The sequence below is a fragment of the Oncorhynchus nerka genome, linkage group LG26 (assembly GCF_034236695.1).
Source record: "Oncorhynchus nerka isolate Pitt River linkage group LG26, Oner_Uvic_2.0, whole genome shotgun sequence".
NCBI classification, from domain to species: domain Eukaryota; kingdom Metazoa; phylum Chordata; class Actinopteri; order Salmoniformes; family Salmonidae; genus Oncorhynchus; species Oncorhynchus nerka.
The window spans coordinates 53,838,252-53,855,751 of NC_088421.1; the positions used below are offsets into that span (position 1 = coordinate 53,838,252).

Here is a 17,500-nt window from a genome sequence, read left to right on the forward strand (position 1 = left end):
CAGGAATAACATAATCTACAGACCTAACAGGAATAACATAATTCACAGACCTAACAGGAATAACATAATCTACAGACCTAACAGGAATAACATAATCCACAGACCTAACAGGAATAACATAATCCACAGACCTAACAGGGATAACATAATCCACAGACCTAACAGGAATAACATAATCCACAGACCTAATAGGAATAACAGACCTAACAGGAATAACATAATCCACAGACCTAACAGGAATAACATAATCCACAGACCTAATAGGAATAACAGACCTAACAGGAATAACATAATTCACAGACCTAACAGGAATAACATAATCCACAGACCTAACATGAATAACATAATCCACAGACCTAACAGGAATAACATAATCCACAGACCTAACAAGAATAACAGACCTAACAGGAATAAAATAATCTACAGACCTAACAAGGATAACATAATTCACAGACCTAACAGGAATAACATAATTCACAGACCTAACAGGAATAAATAATTCACAGACCTAACGGGAATAACATAATCCACAGACCTAACAGGAATAACAATCCACAGACCTAACAGGAATAACATAATTCACAGACCTAACAGGGATAACATAATTCACAGACCTAACAGGAATAACATAATCCACAGACCTAACAGGAATAACATAATTCACAGACCTAACAGGGATAACATAATCCACAGACCTAACAGGAATAACAATTCACAGACCTAACAGGGATAACAGACCTAACAGGGATAACATAATCCAGAATTCACAGACCTAACAGGAATAACATAATCCACAGACCTAACAGGAATAACATAATCCACAGACCTAACAGGAATAACATAATTCACAGACCCAACAGGAATAACATAATCCACAGACCTAACATGAATAACATAATTCACAGACCTAACAGGAATAACAGACCTAACAGGAATAACATAATCCACAGACCTAACAGGAATAACATAATTCACAGACCCAACAGGAATAACATAATCCACAGACCTAACATGAATAACATAATTCACAGACCTAACAGGAATAACATAATCCACAGACCTAACAGGAATAACATAATCCACAGACCTAACAGGAATAACATAATCCACAGACCTAACAGGAATAACAGACCTAACAGGAATTACATAATCCACAGACCTAACAGGAATAACATAATCCACAGACCAAACAGGAATAACAGACCTAACAGGAATAACAGACCTAACAGGAATAACATAATTCACAGACCTAACAGGAATAACATAATTCACAGACCTAACAGGAATAACATAATCCACAGACCTAACATGAATAACATAATCCACAGACCTAACAGGAATAACATAATTCACAGACCTAACAGGAATAACATAATTCACAGACCTAACAGGAATAACATAATCCACAGACCTAACAGGAATAACATAATCCACAGACCTAACAGGAATAACAGAATCCACAGACCTAACAGGAATAACATAATTCACAGACCTAACAGGAATAACATAATCCACAGACCTAACAGGGATAACATAATCCACAGACCTAACAGGGATAACATAATCCACAGACCTAACAGGAATAACATAATTCACAGACCTAACAGGGATAACATAATTCACAGACCTAACAGGAATAAAATACCTAACAGGAGTAACAGACCTAACAGGGATAACATAATCCACAGACCTAATAGGAATAACAATCCACAGACCTAACAGGGTTAACAGACCTAACAGGAATAACATAATCCACAGACCTAACAGGAATAACATAATCCACAGACCTAACAGGGATAACAGACCTAACAGGGATAACATAATTCACAGACCTAACAGGAATAACATAATTCACAGACCTAACAGGAATAACATAATCTACAGACCTAACAGGAATAACATAATCTACAGACCTAACAGGAATAACATAATCCACAGACCTAACATGAATAACATAATTCACAGACCTAACAGGAATAACATAATTCACAGACCTAACAGGAATAACATAATCCACAGACCTAACAGGAATAACATAATCCACAGACCTAACAGGAATAACAGAATCCACAGACCTAACAGGAATAACATAATTCACAGACCTAACAGGAATAACATAATCCACAGACCTAACAGGGATAACATAATCCACAGACCTAACAGGAATAACATAATTCACAGACCTAACAGGGATAACATAATTCACAGACCTAACAGGAATAAAATACCTAACAGGAGTAACAGACCTAACAGGGATAACATAATCCACAGACCTAATAGGAATAACAATCCACAGACCTAACAGGGTTAACAGACCTAACAGGAATAACATAATCCACAGACCTAACAGGAATAACATAATCCACAGACCTAACAGGGATAACAGACCTAACAGGGATAACATAATTCACAGACCTAACAGGAATAACATAATTCACAGACCTAACAGGAATAACATAATCTACAGACCTAACAGGAATAACATAATCTACAGACCTAACAGGAATAACATAATCCACAGACCTAACATGAATAACATAATCCACAGACCTAACATGAATAACATAATCTACAGACCTAACATGAATAACATAATTCACAGACCTAACAGGAATAACATAATTCACAGACCTAACAGGAATAACAGACCTAACAGGAATAACAGACCTAACAGGGATAACATAATCCACAGACCTAACAGGAATAACAGACCCAACAGGAATAACAGACCTAACAGGGATAACATAATCCACAGACCTAACAGGAATAACAGACCCAACAGGAATAACAGAACTAACAGGAATAACAGACCCAACAGGAATAACAGACCCAACAGGGATAACAGACCTAACAGGAATAACAGACCTAACAGGAATAACAGACCTAACAGGGATAACATAATCCACAGACCTAACAGGAATAACAGACCCAACAGGAATAACAGACCTAACAGGAATAACAGACCCAACAGGAATAACAGAACTAACAGGAATAACAGACCCAACAGGGATAACAGACCCAACAGGGATAACAGACCTAACAGGAATAACAGGTCTCTGATTGGCTCACCAGGTTTGGGTTTCTTGGCAGGTCTCCCTCTGCCCTTGGGGGCGGAGTCCCCCGCTTTAGGCCTCGTCTCACTGGTGTCCTTGCTGCACTTCCTGACACGCCTCCTGGAGCAGCTGGCCACTAGCAGCGCGGGGGAGGGCTCAGCACCTACAGGGGGGCAGGTTTAACATCAGAAACATCACACAGACTGAACAACCCGACTGGGAAAGAATACAAGAGTGTGAGAGTGTATCCTTGTGTGTGTGTGTGTCCTTGTGTCCTTGTGTGTGTGTGTGTCCTTGTGTCCTTGTGTGTGTGTGTGTCCTTGTGTGTGTGTGTCCTTGTGGAAGTGTGTGTGTGTCCTTGTGGGAGTGTGTGTGTGACTCCTTGTGTGAGTCCTTGTGGGAGTGTGTGTGTGTGTGTCTCCTTGTGTGAGTCCTTGTGGGAGTGTGTGTGTGTGTCTCCTTGTATGAGTCCTTGTGTGTGTGTGTGTGAGTCCTTGTGGGAGTGTGTGTGTGTGTCTCCTTGTATGAGTCCTTGTGGGAGTGTGTGTGTGTGTCTCCTTGTGAGTGTGTGTGTGTGTGTGAGTCCTTGTGTGTGTGAGTCCTTGTGTGAATGTGTGTGAGTCCTTGTGTGTGTGTGTGTGTGAGTCCTTGTGTGTGTGTGTGTGTGAGTCCTTGTGTGTGTGAGTCCTTGTGTGTGTGTGTGTGTGTGTGTGAGTCCTTGTGTGTGTGTGTGTCCTTGTGTGTGTGTGTGTCCTTGTGTGAGTGTGTGTCCTTGTGTGAGTGTGTGTCCTTGTGTGAGTGTGTGTCCTTGTGAGTGTGTCCTTGTGTCCGTGTGTGTCCTTGTGGAAGTGTGTGTGTGTGTGTGTCCTTGTGGAAGTGTGTGTGTGTGTGTCCTTGTGGAAGTGTGTGTGTGTGTGTCCTTGTGGGAGTGTGTGTGTGTGTGTCCTTGTGGGAGTGTGTGTGTGTGACTCCTTGTGTGAGTCCTTGTGTGAGTGTGTGTGTGTGTCTCCTTGTGTGAGTGTGTGTGTGTGTCTCCTTGTATGAGTCCTTGTGTGTGTGTGTGAGTTCTTGTGTGTGCGTGTGTGAGTCCTTGTGTGTGTGAGTCCTTGTGTGTGTGTGTGTGTGTGTGTGAGTCCTTGTGTGTGTGTGTGTGTGAGTCCTTGTGTGTGTGTGTGTGTGAGTCCTTGTGTGTGTGTGTGTGTGAGTCCTTGTGTGTGTGTGTGTGTGAGTCCTTGTGTGTGTGTGTGTGTGAGTCCTTGTGTGTGTGTGTGAGTGAGTCCTTATGTGTGTGTCCTTGTGTGAGTGTGTGTCCTTGTGTGAGTGTGTGTCCTTGTGTGAGTGTGTCCTTGTGTGAGTGTCTGTCCTTGTGTGAGTGTGTGTCTCCTTGTATGAGTCCTTGTGTGTGTGAGTGTCTGTCCTTGTGTGAGTGTCTGTCCTTGTGTGAGTGTGTGTCCTTGTGTGAGTGTCTGTCCTTGTGTGAGTGTGTGTCCTTGTGTGAGTGTGTGTCCTTGTAGTCAGGAGGCAGCAGTCTGATGTGGGAGAGGGGGCTGTATCTTGTAGTCAGGAGGCAGCAGTCTGATGTGGGAGAGGGGGCTGTATCTTGTAGTCAGGAGGCAGCAGTCTGATGTGGGAGAGGGGGCTGTGTCCTTACACTGTGTCTTGTAGTCAGGGGCAGCAGTCTGATGTGGGAGAGGGGCTGTATCTTGTAGTCAGGAGGCAGCAGTCTGATGTGGGAGAGGGGGCTGTATCTTGTAGTCAGGGGGCAGCAGTCTGATGTGGGAGAGGGGCTGTATCTTGTAGTCAGGGGGCAGCAGTCTGATGTGGGAGGGGGCTGTGTCCTTACACTGTATCTTGTAGTCAGGGGGCAGCAGTCTGATGTGGGAGAGGGGGCTGTATCTTGTAGTCAGGGGGCAGCAGTCTGATGTGGGAGAGGGGGCTGTACCTTGTAGTTAGGGGGTAGCAGTCTGATGTGGGAGAGGGGGCTGTATCTTGTAGTCAGGGGGCAGCAGTCTGATGTGGGAGAGGGGGCTGTGTCCTTACACTGTGTCTTGTAGTCAGGGGGCAGCAGTCTGATGTGGGAGAGGGGGCTGTATCTTGTAGTCAGGAGGCAGCAGTCTGATGTGGGAGAGGGGGCTGTATCTTGTAGTCAGGGGGCAGCAGTCTAATGTGGGAGAGGGGGCTGTATCCTGTAGTCAGGGGGCAGCAGTCTGATGTGGGAGAGGGGGCTGTGTCCTTACACTGTATCTTGTAGTCAGGGGGCAGCAGTCTGATGTGGGAGAGGGGGATGCGACCCGTGTCACCGTCATCAAACTCCACCGTGACGAGGTCATCACTGTCATCACCGTCTGAACTTCCTGTACAGACAGGAAGGGGTTAAAGGAACAGGTCACCTAGATTCAAACGTGCCCTTGAAAGTAGCTAGATAGACGTCAATACACACCAGTTATTAGTTCAGTGAGGAACAGGTCACCTAGATTGAAATGACTAGATGTGTCCAAACGATTGGCTGGTGATGAGACTATAAAACAGTATTTCTCAAATGGGACGTTGTCTTCTCCAATTTTATTTATCGGCTTTTCTAGTTTTTATTGGTCAGCTATTACCGGCTAATGGAAACCCTGGCGTGTGTGTTGCCGTTGACTACGGTGCCGGGGTAGAGACAGTGGTACTGTGCGTTACCGTTGACTACGGTGCCGGGGTAGAGACAGTGGTACTGTGCGTTACCGTTGACTACGGTGCCGGGGTAGAGACAGTGGTACTGTGTGTTGCCGTTGACTACGGTGCCGGGGTAGAGGGAGTGGTACTGTGCGTTGCCGTTGACTACGGTGCCGGGGTAGAGGGAGTGGTACTGTGCGTTGCCGTTGACTACGGTGCCGGGGTAGAGACAGTGGTACTGTGTGTTGCCGTTGACTACGGTGCCGGGCTAGAGACAGTGGTACTGTGCGTTACTGTTGACTACGGTGCCGGGGTAGAGGGAGTGGTACTGTGCGTTGCCGTTGACTACGGTGCCGGGGTAGAGGGAGTGGTACTGTGCGTTGCCGTTGACTACGGTGCCGGGGTAGAGGGAGTGGTACTGTGCGTTACCGTTGACTACGGTGCCGGGGTAGAGACAGTGGTACTGTGCGTTACCGTTGACTACGGTGCCGGGGTAGAGACAGTGGTACTGTGCGTTACCGTTGACTACGGTGCCGGGGTAGAGGGTGTGGTACTGTGCGTTACCGTTGACTACGGTGCCGGGGTAGAGACAGTGGTACTGTGCGTTACCGTTGACTACGGTGCCGGGGTAGAGACAGTGGTACTGTGCGTTACCGTTGACTACGGTGCCGGGGTAGAGACAGTGGTACTGTGCGTTACCGTTGACTACGGTGCCGGGGTAGAGACAGTGGTACTGTGCGTTACCGTTGACTACGGTGCCGGGGTAGAGACAGTGGTACTGTGCGTTACCGTTGACTACAGTGCCGGGGTAGAGACAGTGGTACTGTGCGTTACCGTTGACTACGGTGCCGGGGTAGAGGCAGTGGTACTGTGCGTTACCGTTGACTACGGTGCCGGGGTAGAGGCAGTGGTACTGTGCGTTACCGTGGACTACGGTGCCGGGGTAGAGGGAGTGGTACTGTGCGTTACCGTTGACTACGGTGCCGGGGTAGAGGCAGTGGTACTGTGCGTTACCGTTGACTACGGTGCCGGGGTAGAGGCAGTGGTACTGTGCGTTACCGTTGACTACGGTGCCGGGGTAGAGGCAGTGGTACTGTGCGTTACCGTTGACTACGGTGCCGGGGTAGAGACAGTGGTACTGTGCGTTACCGTTGACTACGGTGCCGGGGTAGAGGGAGTGGTACTGTGCGTTACCGTTGACTACGGTGCCGGGGTAGAGGGAGTGGTACTGTGCGTTGCCGTTGACTACGGTGCCGGGGTAGAGACAGTGGTACTGTGCGTTACCGTTGACTACGGTGCCGGGGTAGAGACAGTGGTACTGTGCGTTACCGTTGACTACGGTGCCGGGGTAGAGACAGTGGTACTGCTGGCTCCAGTATGCAGCAACACGACAGCCTTCAGGAAGATACCAGACTGACGAGGGCATCACATCCACAATCTGGAATAACACACAGAATAACACACAGAATAACACACATTAACACACACACACACACACACACAGAATAACACACATACACACACACACAGAATAACACACATACACACACACACAGAATAACACACATACACACACACACAGAATAACACACAGAATAACACACAGAATAACACACATAACACACAGAGACACAGACGTAATGAGATGTACTCACAGCCTCCTGCAGGAGTTGTTCCAGACTGTAGATATGAGGTCTGTTCCCTCTCTCCCCCTCCACCACCACACTGTAACTACAGAACAGAGGTCAGGGGTCAGGAGTTGTTCCAGACAGTAGATATGAGGTCTGTTCACCTCTCTCCCCCTCCACCACCACACTGTAACTACAGAACAGAGGTCAGGGATCAGGAGTTGTTCTAGACAGTAGATATGAGGTCTGTTCCCTCTCTCCCCCTCCACCACCACACTGTAACTACAGAACAGAGGTCAGGGGTCAGGAGTTGTTCTAGACAGTAGATATGAGGTATGTTCCCTCTCTCCCCCTCCACCACCACACTGTAACTACAGAACAGAGGTCAGGGGTCAGGAGTTGTTCCAGACAGTAGATATGAGGTCTGTTCACCTCTCTCCCCCTCCACCATCACACTGTAACTACAGAACAGAGGTCAGGGGTCAGGAGTTGTTCCAGACAGTAGATATGAGGTCTGTTCCCTCTCTCCCCCTCCACCACCACACTGTAACTACAGAACAGAGGTCAGGGGTCAGGAGTTGTTCCAGACAGTAGATATGAGGTCTGTTCACCTCTCTCCCCCTCCACCACCACACTGTAACTACAGAACAGAGGTCAGGGGTCAGGAGTTGTTCTAGACAGTAGATATGAGGTCTGTTCACCTCTCTCCCCCTCCACCACCACACTGTAACTACAGAACAGAGGTCAGGGGTCAGGAGTTGTTCTAGACAGTAGATATGAGGTATGTTCCCTCTCTCCCCCTCCACCACCACACTGTAACTACAGAACAGAGGTCAGGGGTCAGGAGTTGTTCCAGACAGTAGATATGAGGTCTGTTCACCTCTCTCCCCCTCCACCATCACACTGTAACTACAGAACAGAGGTCAGGGGTCAGGAGTTGTTCCAGACAGTAGATATGAGGTCTGTTCCCTCTCTCCCCCTCCACCACCACACTGTAACTACAGAACAGAGGTCAGGGGTCAGGAGTTGTTCCAGACAGTAGATATGAGGTCTGTTCACCTCTCTCCCCCTCCACCACCACACTGTAACTACAGAACAGAGGTCAGGGGTCAGGAGTTGTTCTAGACAGTAGATATGAGGTCTGTTCACCTCTCTCCCCCTCCACCACCACACTGTAACTACAGAACAGAGGTCAGGGGTCAGGAGTTGTTCCAGACAGTAGATATGAGGTCTGTTCCCTCTCTCCCCCTCCACCACCACACTGTAACTACAGAACAGAGGTCAGGGGTCAGGAGTTGTTCCAGACAGTAGATATGAGGTCTGTTCCCTCTCTCCCCCTCCACCACCACACTGTAACTACAGAACAGAGGTCAGGGGTCAGGAGTTGTTCCAGACAGTAGATATGAGGTCTGTTCCCTCTCTCCCCCTCCACCACCACACTGTAACTACAGAACAGAGGTCAGTGGTCAGGAGTTGTTCCAGACAGTAGATATGAGGTCTGTTCCCTCTCTCCACCACCACACTGTAACTACAGAACAGAGGTCAGGGGTCAGGAGTTGTTCCAGACAGTAGATATGAGGTCTGTTCCCTCTCTCCCCCTCCACCACCACACTGTAACTACAGAACAGAGGTCAGGGGTCAGGAGTGTATTTGCATTTGTATTTATTATGGATCCCCATTAGTTCCTATCAAGGCAGCAGCTACTCTTCCTGGGGTTTATTATGGATCCCCATTAGTTCCTGTCAAGGCAGCAGCTACTCTTCCTGGGGTTTATTATGGATCCCCATTAGTTCCTGTCAAGGCAGCAGCTACTCTTCCTGGGGTTTATTATGGATCCCCATTAGTTCCTGCCAAGGCAGCAGCTACTCTTCCTGGGGTTTATTATGGATCCCCATTAGTTCCTGCCAAGGCAGCAGCTACTCTTCCTGGGGTTTATTATGGATCCCCATTAGTTCCTGCCAAGGCAGCAGCTACTCTTCCTGGGGTTTATTATGGATCCCCATTAGTTCCTGCCAAGGCAGCAGCTACTCTTCCCGGGGTTTATTATGGATCCCCATTAGTTCCTGCCAAGGCAGCAGCTACTCTTCCTGGGGTTTATTATGGACCCTATTGGTTCCTGCCAAGGCAGCAGCTACTCTTCCTGGGGTTTATTATGGATCCCCATTAGTTCCTGTCAAGGCAGCAGCTACTCTTCCTGGGGTTTATTATGGATCCCCATTAGTTCCTGTCAAGGCAGCAGCTACTCTTCCTGGGGTTTATTATGGTTCCCCATTAGTTCCTGCCAAGGCAGCAGCTACTCTTCCTGGGGTTTATTATGGATCCCCATTAGTTCCTGTCAAGGCAGCAGCTACTCTTCCTGGGGTTTATTATGGATCCCCATTAGTTCCTGTCAAGGCAGCAGCTACTCTTCCTGGGGTCCAGCAACATTAAGACATTTATATAGAGTTTAAAACATTTCACAACACAGCGCTTGATGGTTTTTGCGACTGCACTTGAAGAAACTTTAAAATGTTCCAGATTGACTGACCTTCATGTCTTAAAGTAATGATGGACTGTCGTTTCTCTTTGTTTATTTGAGCTGGTCTTGCCATAATATGGACTTGGTCTTTAACCAAATAAGGATATCTTCTGTCCACCACCCCTACCTTGTCACAACACAACTGATTGACTCAAATGCATTAAGAAGGAAAGAACTTCCACAAATGAACTATAAAGAAGGCACACCTGTTAATTGAAATGCATTCCAGGTGACTACGTCATGAAGCTGGTTGAGAGAATGCCAAGAGTGTGTGTCATTAAGGCAAAGGGTGGATACTTGAAGAATATAAAATATGAAATATATTTTAATTTGTTTAACGATCTTTGTTGGTTACTACATGATTCCATATGTGTTATTTCCTAGGTTTGATGTCTTCACTGTTATTTTACAATGTAGAAAATAGTAAAAAATAAAGAAAACCCCTTTGAATGAGTCGGTGTTCTAAAACGTTTGACCAGTAGTGGACATTATCAAGAATTTCACACATACTATCCAGATACTGACTGTTAGCACTTGGTGGTCTATAGCAGCTTCCCAACAGAATGGGCTTTAGGTGAGGCAGATGAACATGTAGCCATATGACTTCAACAGTATTTAACATTATCCACATACTGACTGTTAGCGCTTGGTGGTCTATAGCAGCTTCCCACCAGAATGGGCTTTAGGTGAGGCAGATGAACCTGTAGCCATATTACTACAACAGTATTTAACATTATCCAGATACTGACTGGTCTATAGCAGCTTCCCACCAGAATGGGCTTTAGGTGAGGCAGATGAACCTGTAGCCATATTACCTCAACAGTATTTAACATTATCCAGATACTGACTGGTCTATAGCAGCTTCCCACCAGAATGGGCTTTAGGTGAGGCAGATGAACCTGTAGCCATATTAACTTCAACAGTATTTAACATTATCCAGATATTGACTGTTAGCACTTGGTGGTCTATAGCAGCTTCCCACCAGAATGGGCTTTAGGTGAAGCAGATGAACCTGTAGCCATATTACTACAACAGTATTTAACATTATCCAGATACTGACTGGTCTATAGCAGCTTCCCACCAGAATGGGCTTTAGGTGAGGCAGATGAACCTGTAGCCATATTACTACAACAGTATTTAACATTATCCAGATACTGACTGGTCTATAGCAGCTTCCCACCAGAATGGGCTTTAGGGGAGGCAGATGAAACCATATTAACTTCAACAGTATTTAACATTATCCAGATATTGACTGACTGGTCTATAGTAGCTTCCCACCAGAATGGGCTTTAGGTGAGGCAGATGAACCTGTAGCCATATTACCTCAACAGTATTTAACATTATCCAGATACTGACTGGTCTATAGCAGCTTCCCTCCAGAATGGGCTTTAGGTGAGACAGATGAACCTGTAGCCATATTACTACAACAGTATTTAACATTATCCAGATACTGACTGTTAGCACTTGGTGGTCTATAGCAGCTTCCCACCAGAATGGGGCTTTAGGGGAGGCAGATGAACCTGTAGCCATATTACTACAACAGTATTTAACATTATCCAGATACTGACTGTCTATAGCAGCTTCCCACCAGAAGGGACTTTAGGTGAGGCAGATGGACCTGTAGCCATATTACTACAACAGTATTTAACATTATCCAGATACTGACTGTTGACTGGTCTATAGCAGCTTCCCACCAGAATGGGGCTTTAGGGGAGGCAGATGAACCTGTAGCCATATTACTACAACAGTATTTAACATTATCTAGATACTGACTGGTCTATAGCAGCTTCCCACCAGAATGGGCTTTAGGTGAGGCAGATGAACCTGTAGCCATATTACTACAACAGTATTTAACATTATCCAGATACTGACTGGTCTATAGCAGCTTCCCACCAGAATGGGCTTTAGGTGAGGCAGATGAACCTGTAGCCATATTACTTCAACAGTATTTAACATTATCCAGATACTGACTGGTCTATAGCAGCTTCCCACCAGAATGGGCTTTAGGTGAGGCAGATGAACCTGTAGCCATATTACTTCAACAGTATTTAACATTATCCAGACACTGACTGTTTGCACTTGGTGGTCTATAGCAGCTTCCCACCAGAATGGGCTTTAGGTGAGGCAGATGAACCTGTAGCCATATTACTTCAACAGTATTTAACATTATCCAGATACTGACTGGTCTATAGCAGCTTCCCACCAGAATGGGCTTTAGGTGAGGCAGATGAACCTGTAGTCATATTACTACAACAGTATTTAACATTATCCAGATACTGACTGGTCTATAGCAGCTTCCCACCAGAATGGGCTTTAGGTGAGGCAGATGAACCTGTAGTCATATTACTACAACAGTATTTAACATTATCCAGATACTGACTGGTCTATAGCAGCTTCCCACCAGAATGGGCTTTAGGTGAGGCAGATGAACCTGTAGCCATATTACCTCAACAGTATTTAACATTATCCAGATACTGACTGGTCTATAGCAGCTTCCCACCAGAATGGGCTTTAGGGGAGGCAGATGAACCTGTAGCCATATTACTTCACCAGTATTTAACATTATCCAGATACTGACTGGTCTATAGCAGCTTCCCACCAGAATGGGCTTTAGGGGAGGCAGATGAACCTGTAGCCATATTACTTCACCAGTATTTAACATTATCCAGATACTGACTGGTCTATAGCAGCTTCCCACCAGAATGGGCTTTAGGTGAGGCAGATGAACCTGTAGCCATATTACTTCACCAGTATTTAACATTATCCAGATACTGACTGGTCTATAGCAGCTTCCCACCAGAATGGGCTTTAGGTGAGGCAGATGAACCTGTAGTCATATTACTACAACAGTATTTAACATTATCCAGATACTGACTGGTCTATAGCAGCTTCCCTCCAGAATGGGCTTTAGGTGAGGCAGATGAACCTGTAGCCATATTACTACAACAGTATTTAACATTATCCAGATACTGACTGTCTATAGCAGCTTCCCACCAGAATGGGCTTTAGGTGAGGCAGATGAACCTGTAGCCATATTACTACAACAGTATTTAACATTATCCAGATACTGACTGGTCTATAGCAGCTTCCCACCAGAATGGGCTTTAGGGGAGGCAGATGAACCTGTAGCCATATTACTACAACAGTATTTAACATTATCCAGATACTGACTGGTCTATAGCAGCTTCCCACCAGAATGGTCTTTAGGTGAGGCAGATGAACCTGTAGCCATATTACTACAACAGTATTTAACATTATCCAGATACTGACTGGTCTATAGCAGCTTCCCTCCAGAATGGGCTTTAGGTGAGGCAGATGAACCTGTAGTCATATTACTACAACAGTATTTAACATGATCCAGATACTGACTGGTCTATAGCAGCTTCCCTCCAGAATGGGCTTTAGGTGAGGCAGATGAACCTGTAGCCATATTACTACAACAGTATTTAACATTATCCAGATACTGACTGGTCTATAGCAGCTTCCCTCCAGAATGGGCTTTAGGTGAGGCAGATGAACCTGTAGTCATATTACTACAACAGTATTTAACATGATCCAGATACTGACTGGTCTATAGCAGCTTCCCACCAGAATGGGCTTTAGGTGAGGCAGATGAACCTGTAGCCATATTACCTCAACAGTATTTAACATTATCCAGATACTGACTGGTCTATAGCAGCTTCCCACCAGAAGGGACTTTAGGTGAGGCAGATGAACCATATGACTTCAACAGTATTTAACTTGAGATCCTCTCTAATCTTTACAGGAATGTGGTTCTGAATATAAACAGCAACACCTCCACCTTTGTCATTCCTGTCTTTTTTCTGTACATGTTATAACCGTGTATCGCTACGACTGTATCATCAAAGGTATTTATCTAAGTGAGTTTCAGAGATAGTCAGAATGTTATCTGTTTACTAGCAAGTTATTGACTTCATGAACCTTGTTACTTAACCTGTTGCTTCTACTGGGCTATTTCCCAAAAAAAACTCTGGAAATGCAAATTGACGCTAAATGCTAATAGTATTAGTTAAAACTCAAAAGTTCATTAAAATACACATGCAGGGTATCGTTATTAAAGCTACACTCGTTGTGAATCCAGGCAACGAGTCAGATTTTTAAAATGCTTTTGGCGAAAGCATGAGAAGCTATTATCTGATAGCATGCAACACCCCAAAAGACCCACAGGGGACGTAAACAAAATAATTAGCATTTCCGTTACACAAACCGCACAATAAAATAGAAAACATTCATTACCTTTCACCATCTTCTTTGTTGGCACTCCTAGATGTCCCATAAACACTATTTGGTCTTTATTTCGATTAAATCGGTCCATATAAAGCCTAGATATCGTTATATGTAGACTGTGTGGAAAAAAACATTGTTTCAAAACGTAACGTAATTTTTTTAAATTCAAAAAGGACGATAAACTTTCACAAAACACTTCACGTTTGTAATGCAACTTTAGGTATTAGTAAACGTTAATAAGCGATAAAATTCATCAGGAGGCGATGTAAAGATCATTAGCTGTCCGTCTGGAAAAATGTCCGGCTAGAAACTCAACGAAAATATCCGGTCCTAGACCTAAGGAAATACGGTGCCCTGCATGTGTTTGACCAAGAACCCCTCGAAGGGAAATGACAAGACTCTAGACACCGTGTGGAAGCTGTAGGTACTGCAACCTCAGTCAATTAAATGTGGTTCACCTTTATCAATGGGTTCAAGTAGCGCATGGATATATTTTCCCATTTTCAGTGATCAGTTTTTCCTGTGCTTTTCGATGTAAATGCCGTTCTGGTAAAGCCACAGCAGTGATTTAACCAGTTTTTTAAACGTCTGAGTGTTTTCTATCCACACAGACTAAGCAAATGCATATACTATATTCCTGGCATGAGTAGCAGGGCGCTGAAATGTTGCGCGATTTTTAACAGAATGTTCAAAAAAGTAGAGGGTCGACTGAAGAGGTTAAGGTATTATCTAAGTGAGTTTCAGAGATAGTCAGAATATTAATGTTACTAGCAAGTTATTGACTTCATGAACCTGGTTACTTAAGCGACATATGTTAACGTGGGCTATTTAAAAATAAAAATAACGTTTCTGTGATGCTTGCTTGTTTTCATTGCTTTACTGGGAAGCTCAGCAGAAGTAGACATGCTCATGTTATTTATGTTAGTGCAGGGTGAGCTGCACACAGTGGACTTCCTACTAGGACACACCACCTCAGTGATAACAGTATAAATATGGCTTAGAACAGTAAGGGGCCTAGACAGCTGCCCTGGGGAATTCCTGATTCTACCAGTAAGGGGCCTAGACAGCTGCCCTGGGAATTCCTGATTCTACCAGTAAGGTGCCTGGGGAATTCCTGATTCTACCAGTAAGGGGCCTAGACAGCTGCCCTGGGGAATTCCTGATTCTACCAGTAAGGGGCCTAGACAGCTGCCCTGGGGAATTCCTGATTCTACCAGTAAGGGGCCTAGACAGCTGCCCTGGGGAATTCCTGATTCTACCAGTAAGGGGCCTAGACAGCTGCCCTGGGGAATTCCTGATTCTACCTGGATTATTATGTAGGAGCTTCCAACAAAGAACATCCTATTTTTTGAGCACTTTTCTGTGATGCAGTATCAGAACAGTATTACTCTGGCACAAAGGCACATGGATTACTGTCTACAATAGCAGTAGGATCAACAGAGGCATTCAGGGCAGAGTTTATCGGGACATAAATGAGGTAACTTACATCGTGTCTACCCCCCCCCCTGTGTGGTGCGTAGTGCGTGTACTCACATGTCCGGGGAGTGTACCGTGTTGACGTGTCCAGCATACAGCAGCTGATCATCCATGGGGATCAGAACCCTCAGACCATCCTGAAGAGAGTCTTTATCTAACACACACTGGACCGGAGCTGGATCAATATAGCAATAAACCAATCAATACACCAATCAATATACACCAATCAATATACACCAATCAATATATCAATCAATATACACCAATCAATATACACCAATCAATATACACCAATCAATATATGAATCAATATAAACCAATCAATATACACCAATCAATATATGAATCAATATACACCAATCAATATACACCAATCAATATATCAATCAATATACACCAATCAATATACACCAATCAATATACACCAATCAATATACACCAATCAATATATCAATCAATATACACCAATCAATATAAACCAATCAATATACACCAATCAATATATCAATCAATATACACCAATCAATATATGAATCAATATAAACCAATCAATATACACCGTGCTTTTACACCTGCATTGTTTGCTGTTTGGGGTTTTAGGCTGGGTTTCTGTACAGCACTTTGAGATATCAGCTGATGTACGAAGGGCTATATAAATAAATTTGATTTGATTTGATTTGATAAACCAATCAATATACACCAATCAATATACACCAATCAATATACACCAATCAATATACACCAATCAATATATCAATCAATATACACCAATCAATATATCAATCAATATACACCAATCAATATATCAATCAATATACACCAATCAATATACACCAATCAATATACACCAATCAATATACACCAATCAATATACACCAATCAATATACATCAATCAATATACACCAATCAATATACACCAATCAATATACACCAATCAATATACACCAATCAATATATCAATCAATATACACCAATCAATATATCAATCAATATACACCAATCAATATACACCAATCAATATACACCAATCAATATACACCAATCAATATACACCAATCAATATATCAATCAATATAAACCAATCAATATACACCAATCAATATAAACCAATCAATATACACCAATCAATATACACCAATCAATATACACCAATCAATATACACCAATCAATATATCAATCAATATACACCAATCAATATACACCAATCAATATACACCAATCAATATATGAATCAATATAAACCAATCAATATACACCAATCAATATATGAATCAATATACACCAATCAATATACACCAATCAATATATCAATCAATATACACCAATCAATATACACCAATCAATATATCAATCAATATACACCAATCAATATAAACCAATCAATATACACCAATCAATATATCAATCAATATACACCAATCAATATATCAAATCAATATATACACCAATCAATATACACCAATCAATATATCAATATAACCAATCAATATACACCAATCAATATACACCAATCAATATACACCAATCAATATACACCAATCAATATATCAATCAATATACACCAATCAATATATCAATCAATATACACCAATCAATATATCAATCAATATACACCAATCAATATACACCAATCAATATACACCAATCAATATACACCAATCAATATACACCAATCAATATACACCAATCAATATATCAATCAATATACACCAATCAATATACACCAATCAATATACACCAATCAATATACACCAATCAATATACACCAATCAATATATCAATCAATATACACCAATCAATATACACCAATCAATATACACCAATCAATATACCAATCAATATACACCAATCAATATATCAATCAATATACACCAATCAATATACACCAATCAATATACACCAATCAATATACACCAATCA

At 43.5% G+C, this 17,500-nt stretch overlaps 1 protein-coding gene and 1 long non-coding RNA gene across 2 annotated transcripts in view; one reads left to right on the forward strand and one right to left on the reverse strand.

Annotated features, from left to right (window-relative positions):
• LOC135564837 (uncharacterized) overlaps positions 1-17,500 on the forward strand; it is a 349,184-nt gene that overhangs the window by 198,709 nt on the left and 132,975 nt on the right. The gene's annotated exons all lie outside the window — the stretch shown is intronic.
• LOC135564974 (trinucleotide repeat-containing gene 18 protein-like) overlaps positions 1-17,500 on the reverse strand; it is a 138,120-nt gene that overhangs the window by 20,065 nt on the left and 100,555 nt on the right. The window contains 5 exon segments of the mRNA XM_065011048.1: positions 3,070-3,216; positions 5,291-5,407; positions 7,038-7,146; positions 7,364-7,439; positions 15,636-15,753. Coding sequence (XP_064867120.1) covers positions 3,070-3,216; positions 5,291-5,407; positions 7,038-7,146; positions 7,364-7,439; positions 15,636-15,753 — 567 coding nt within the window.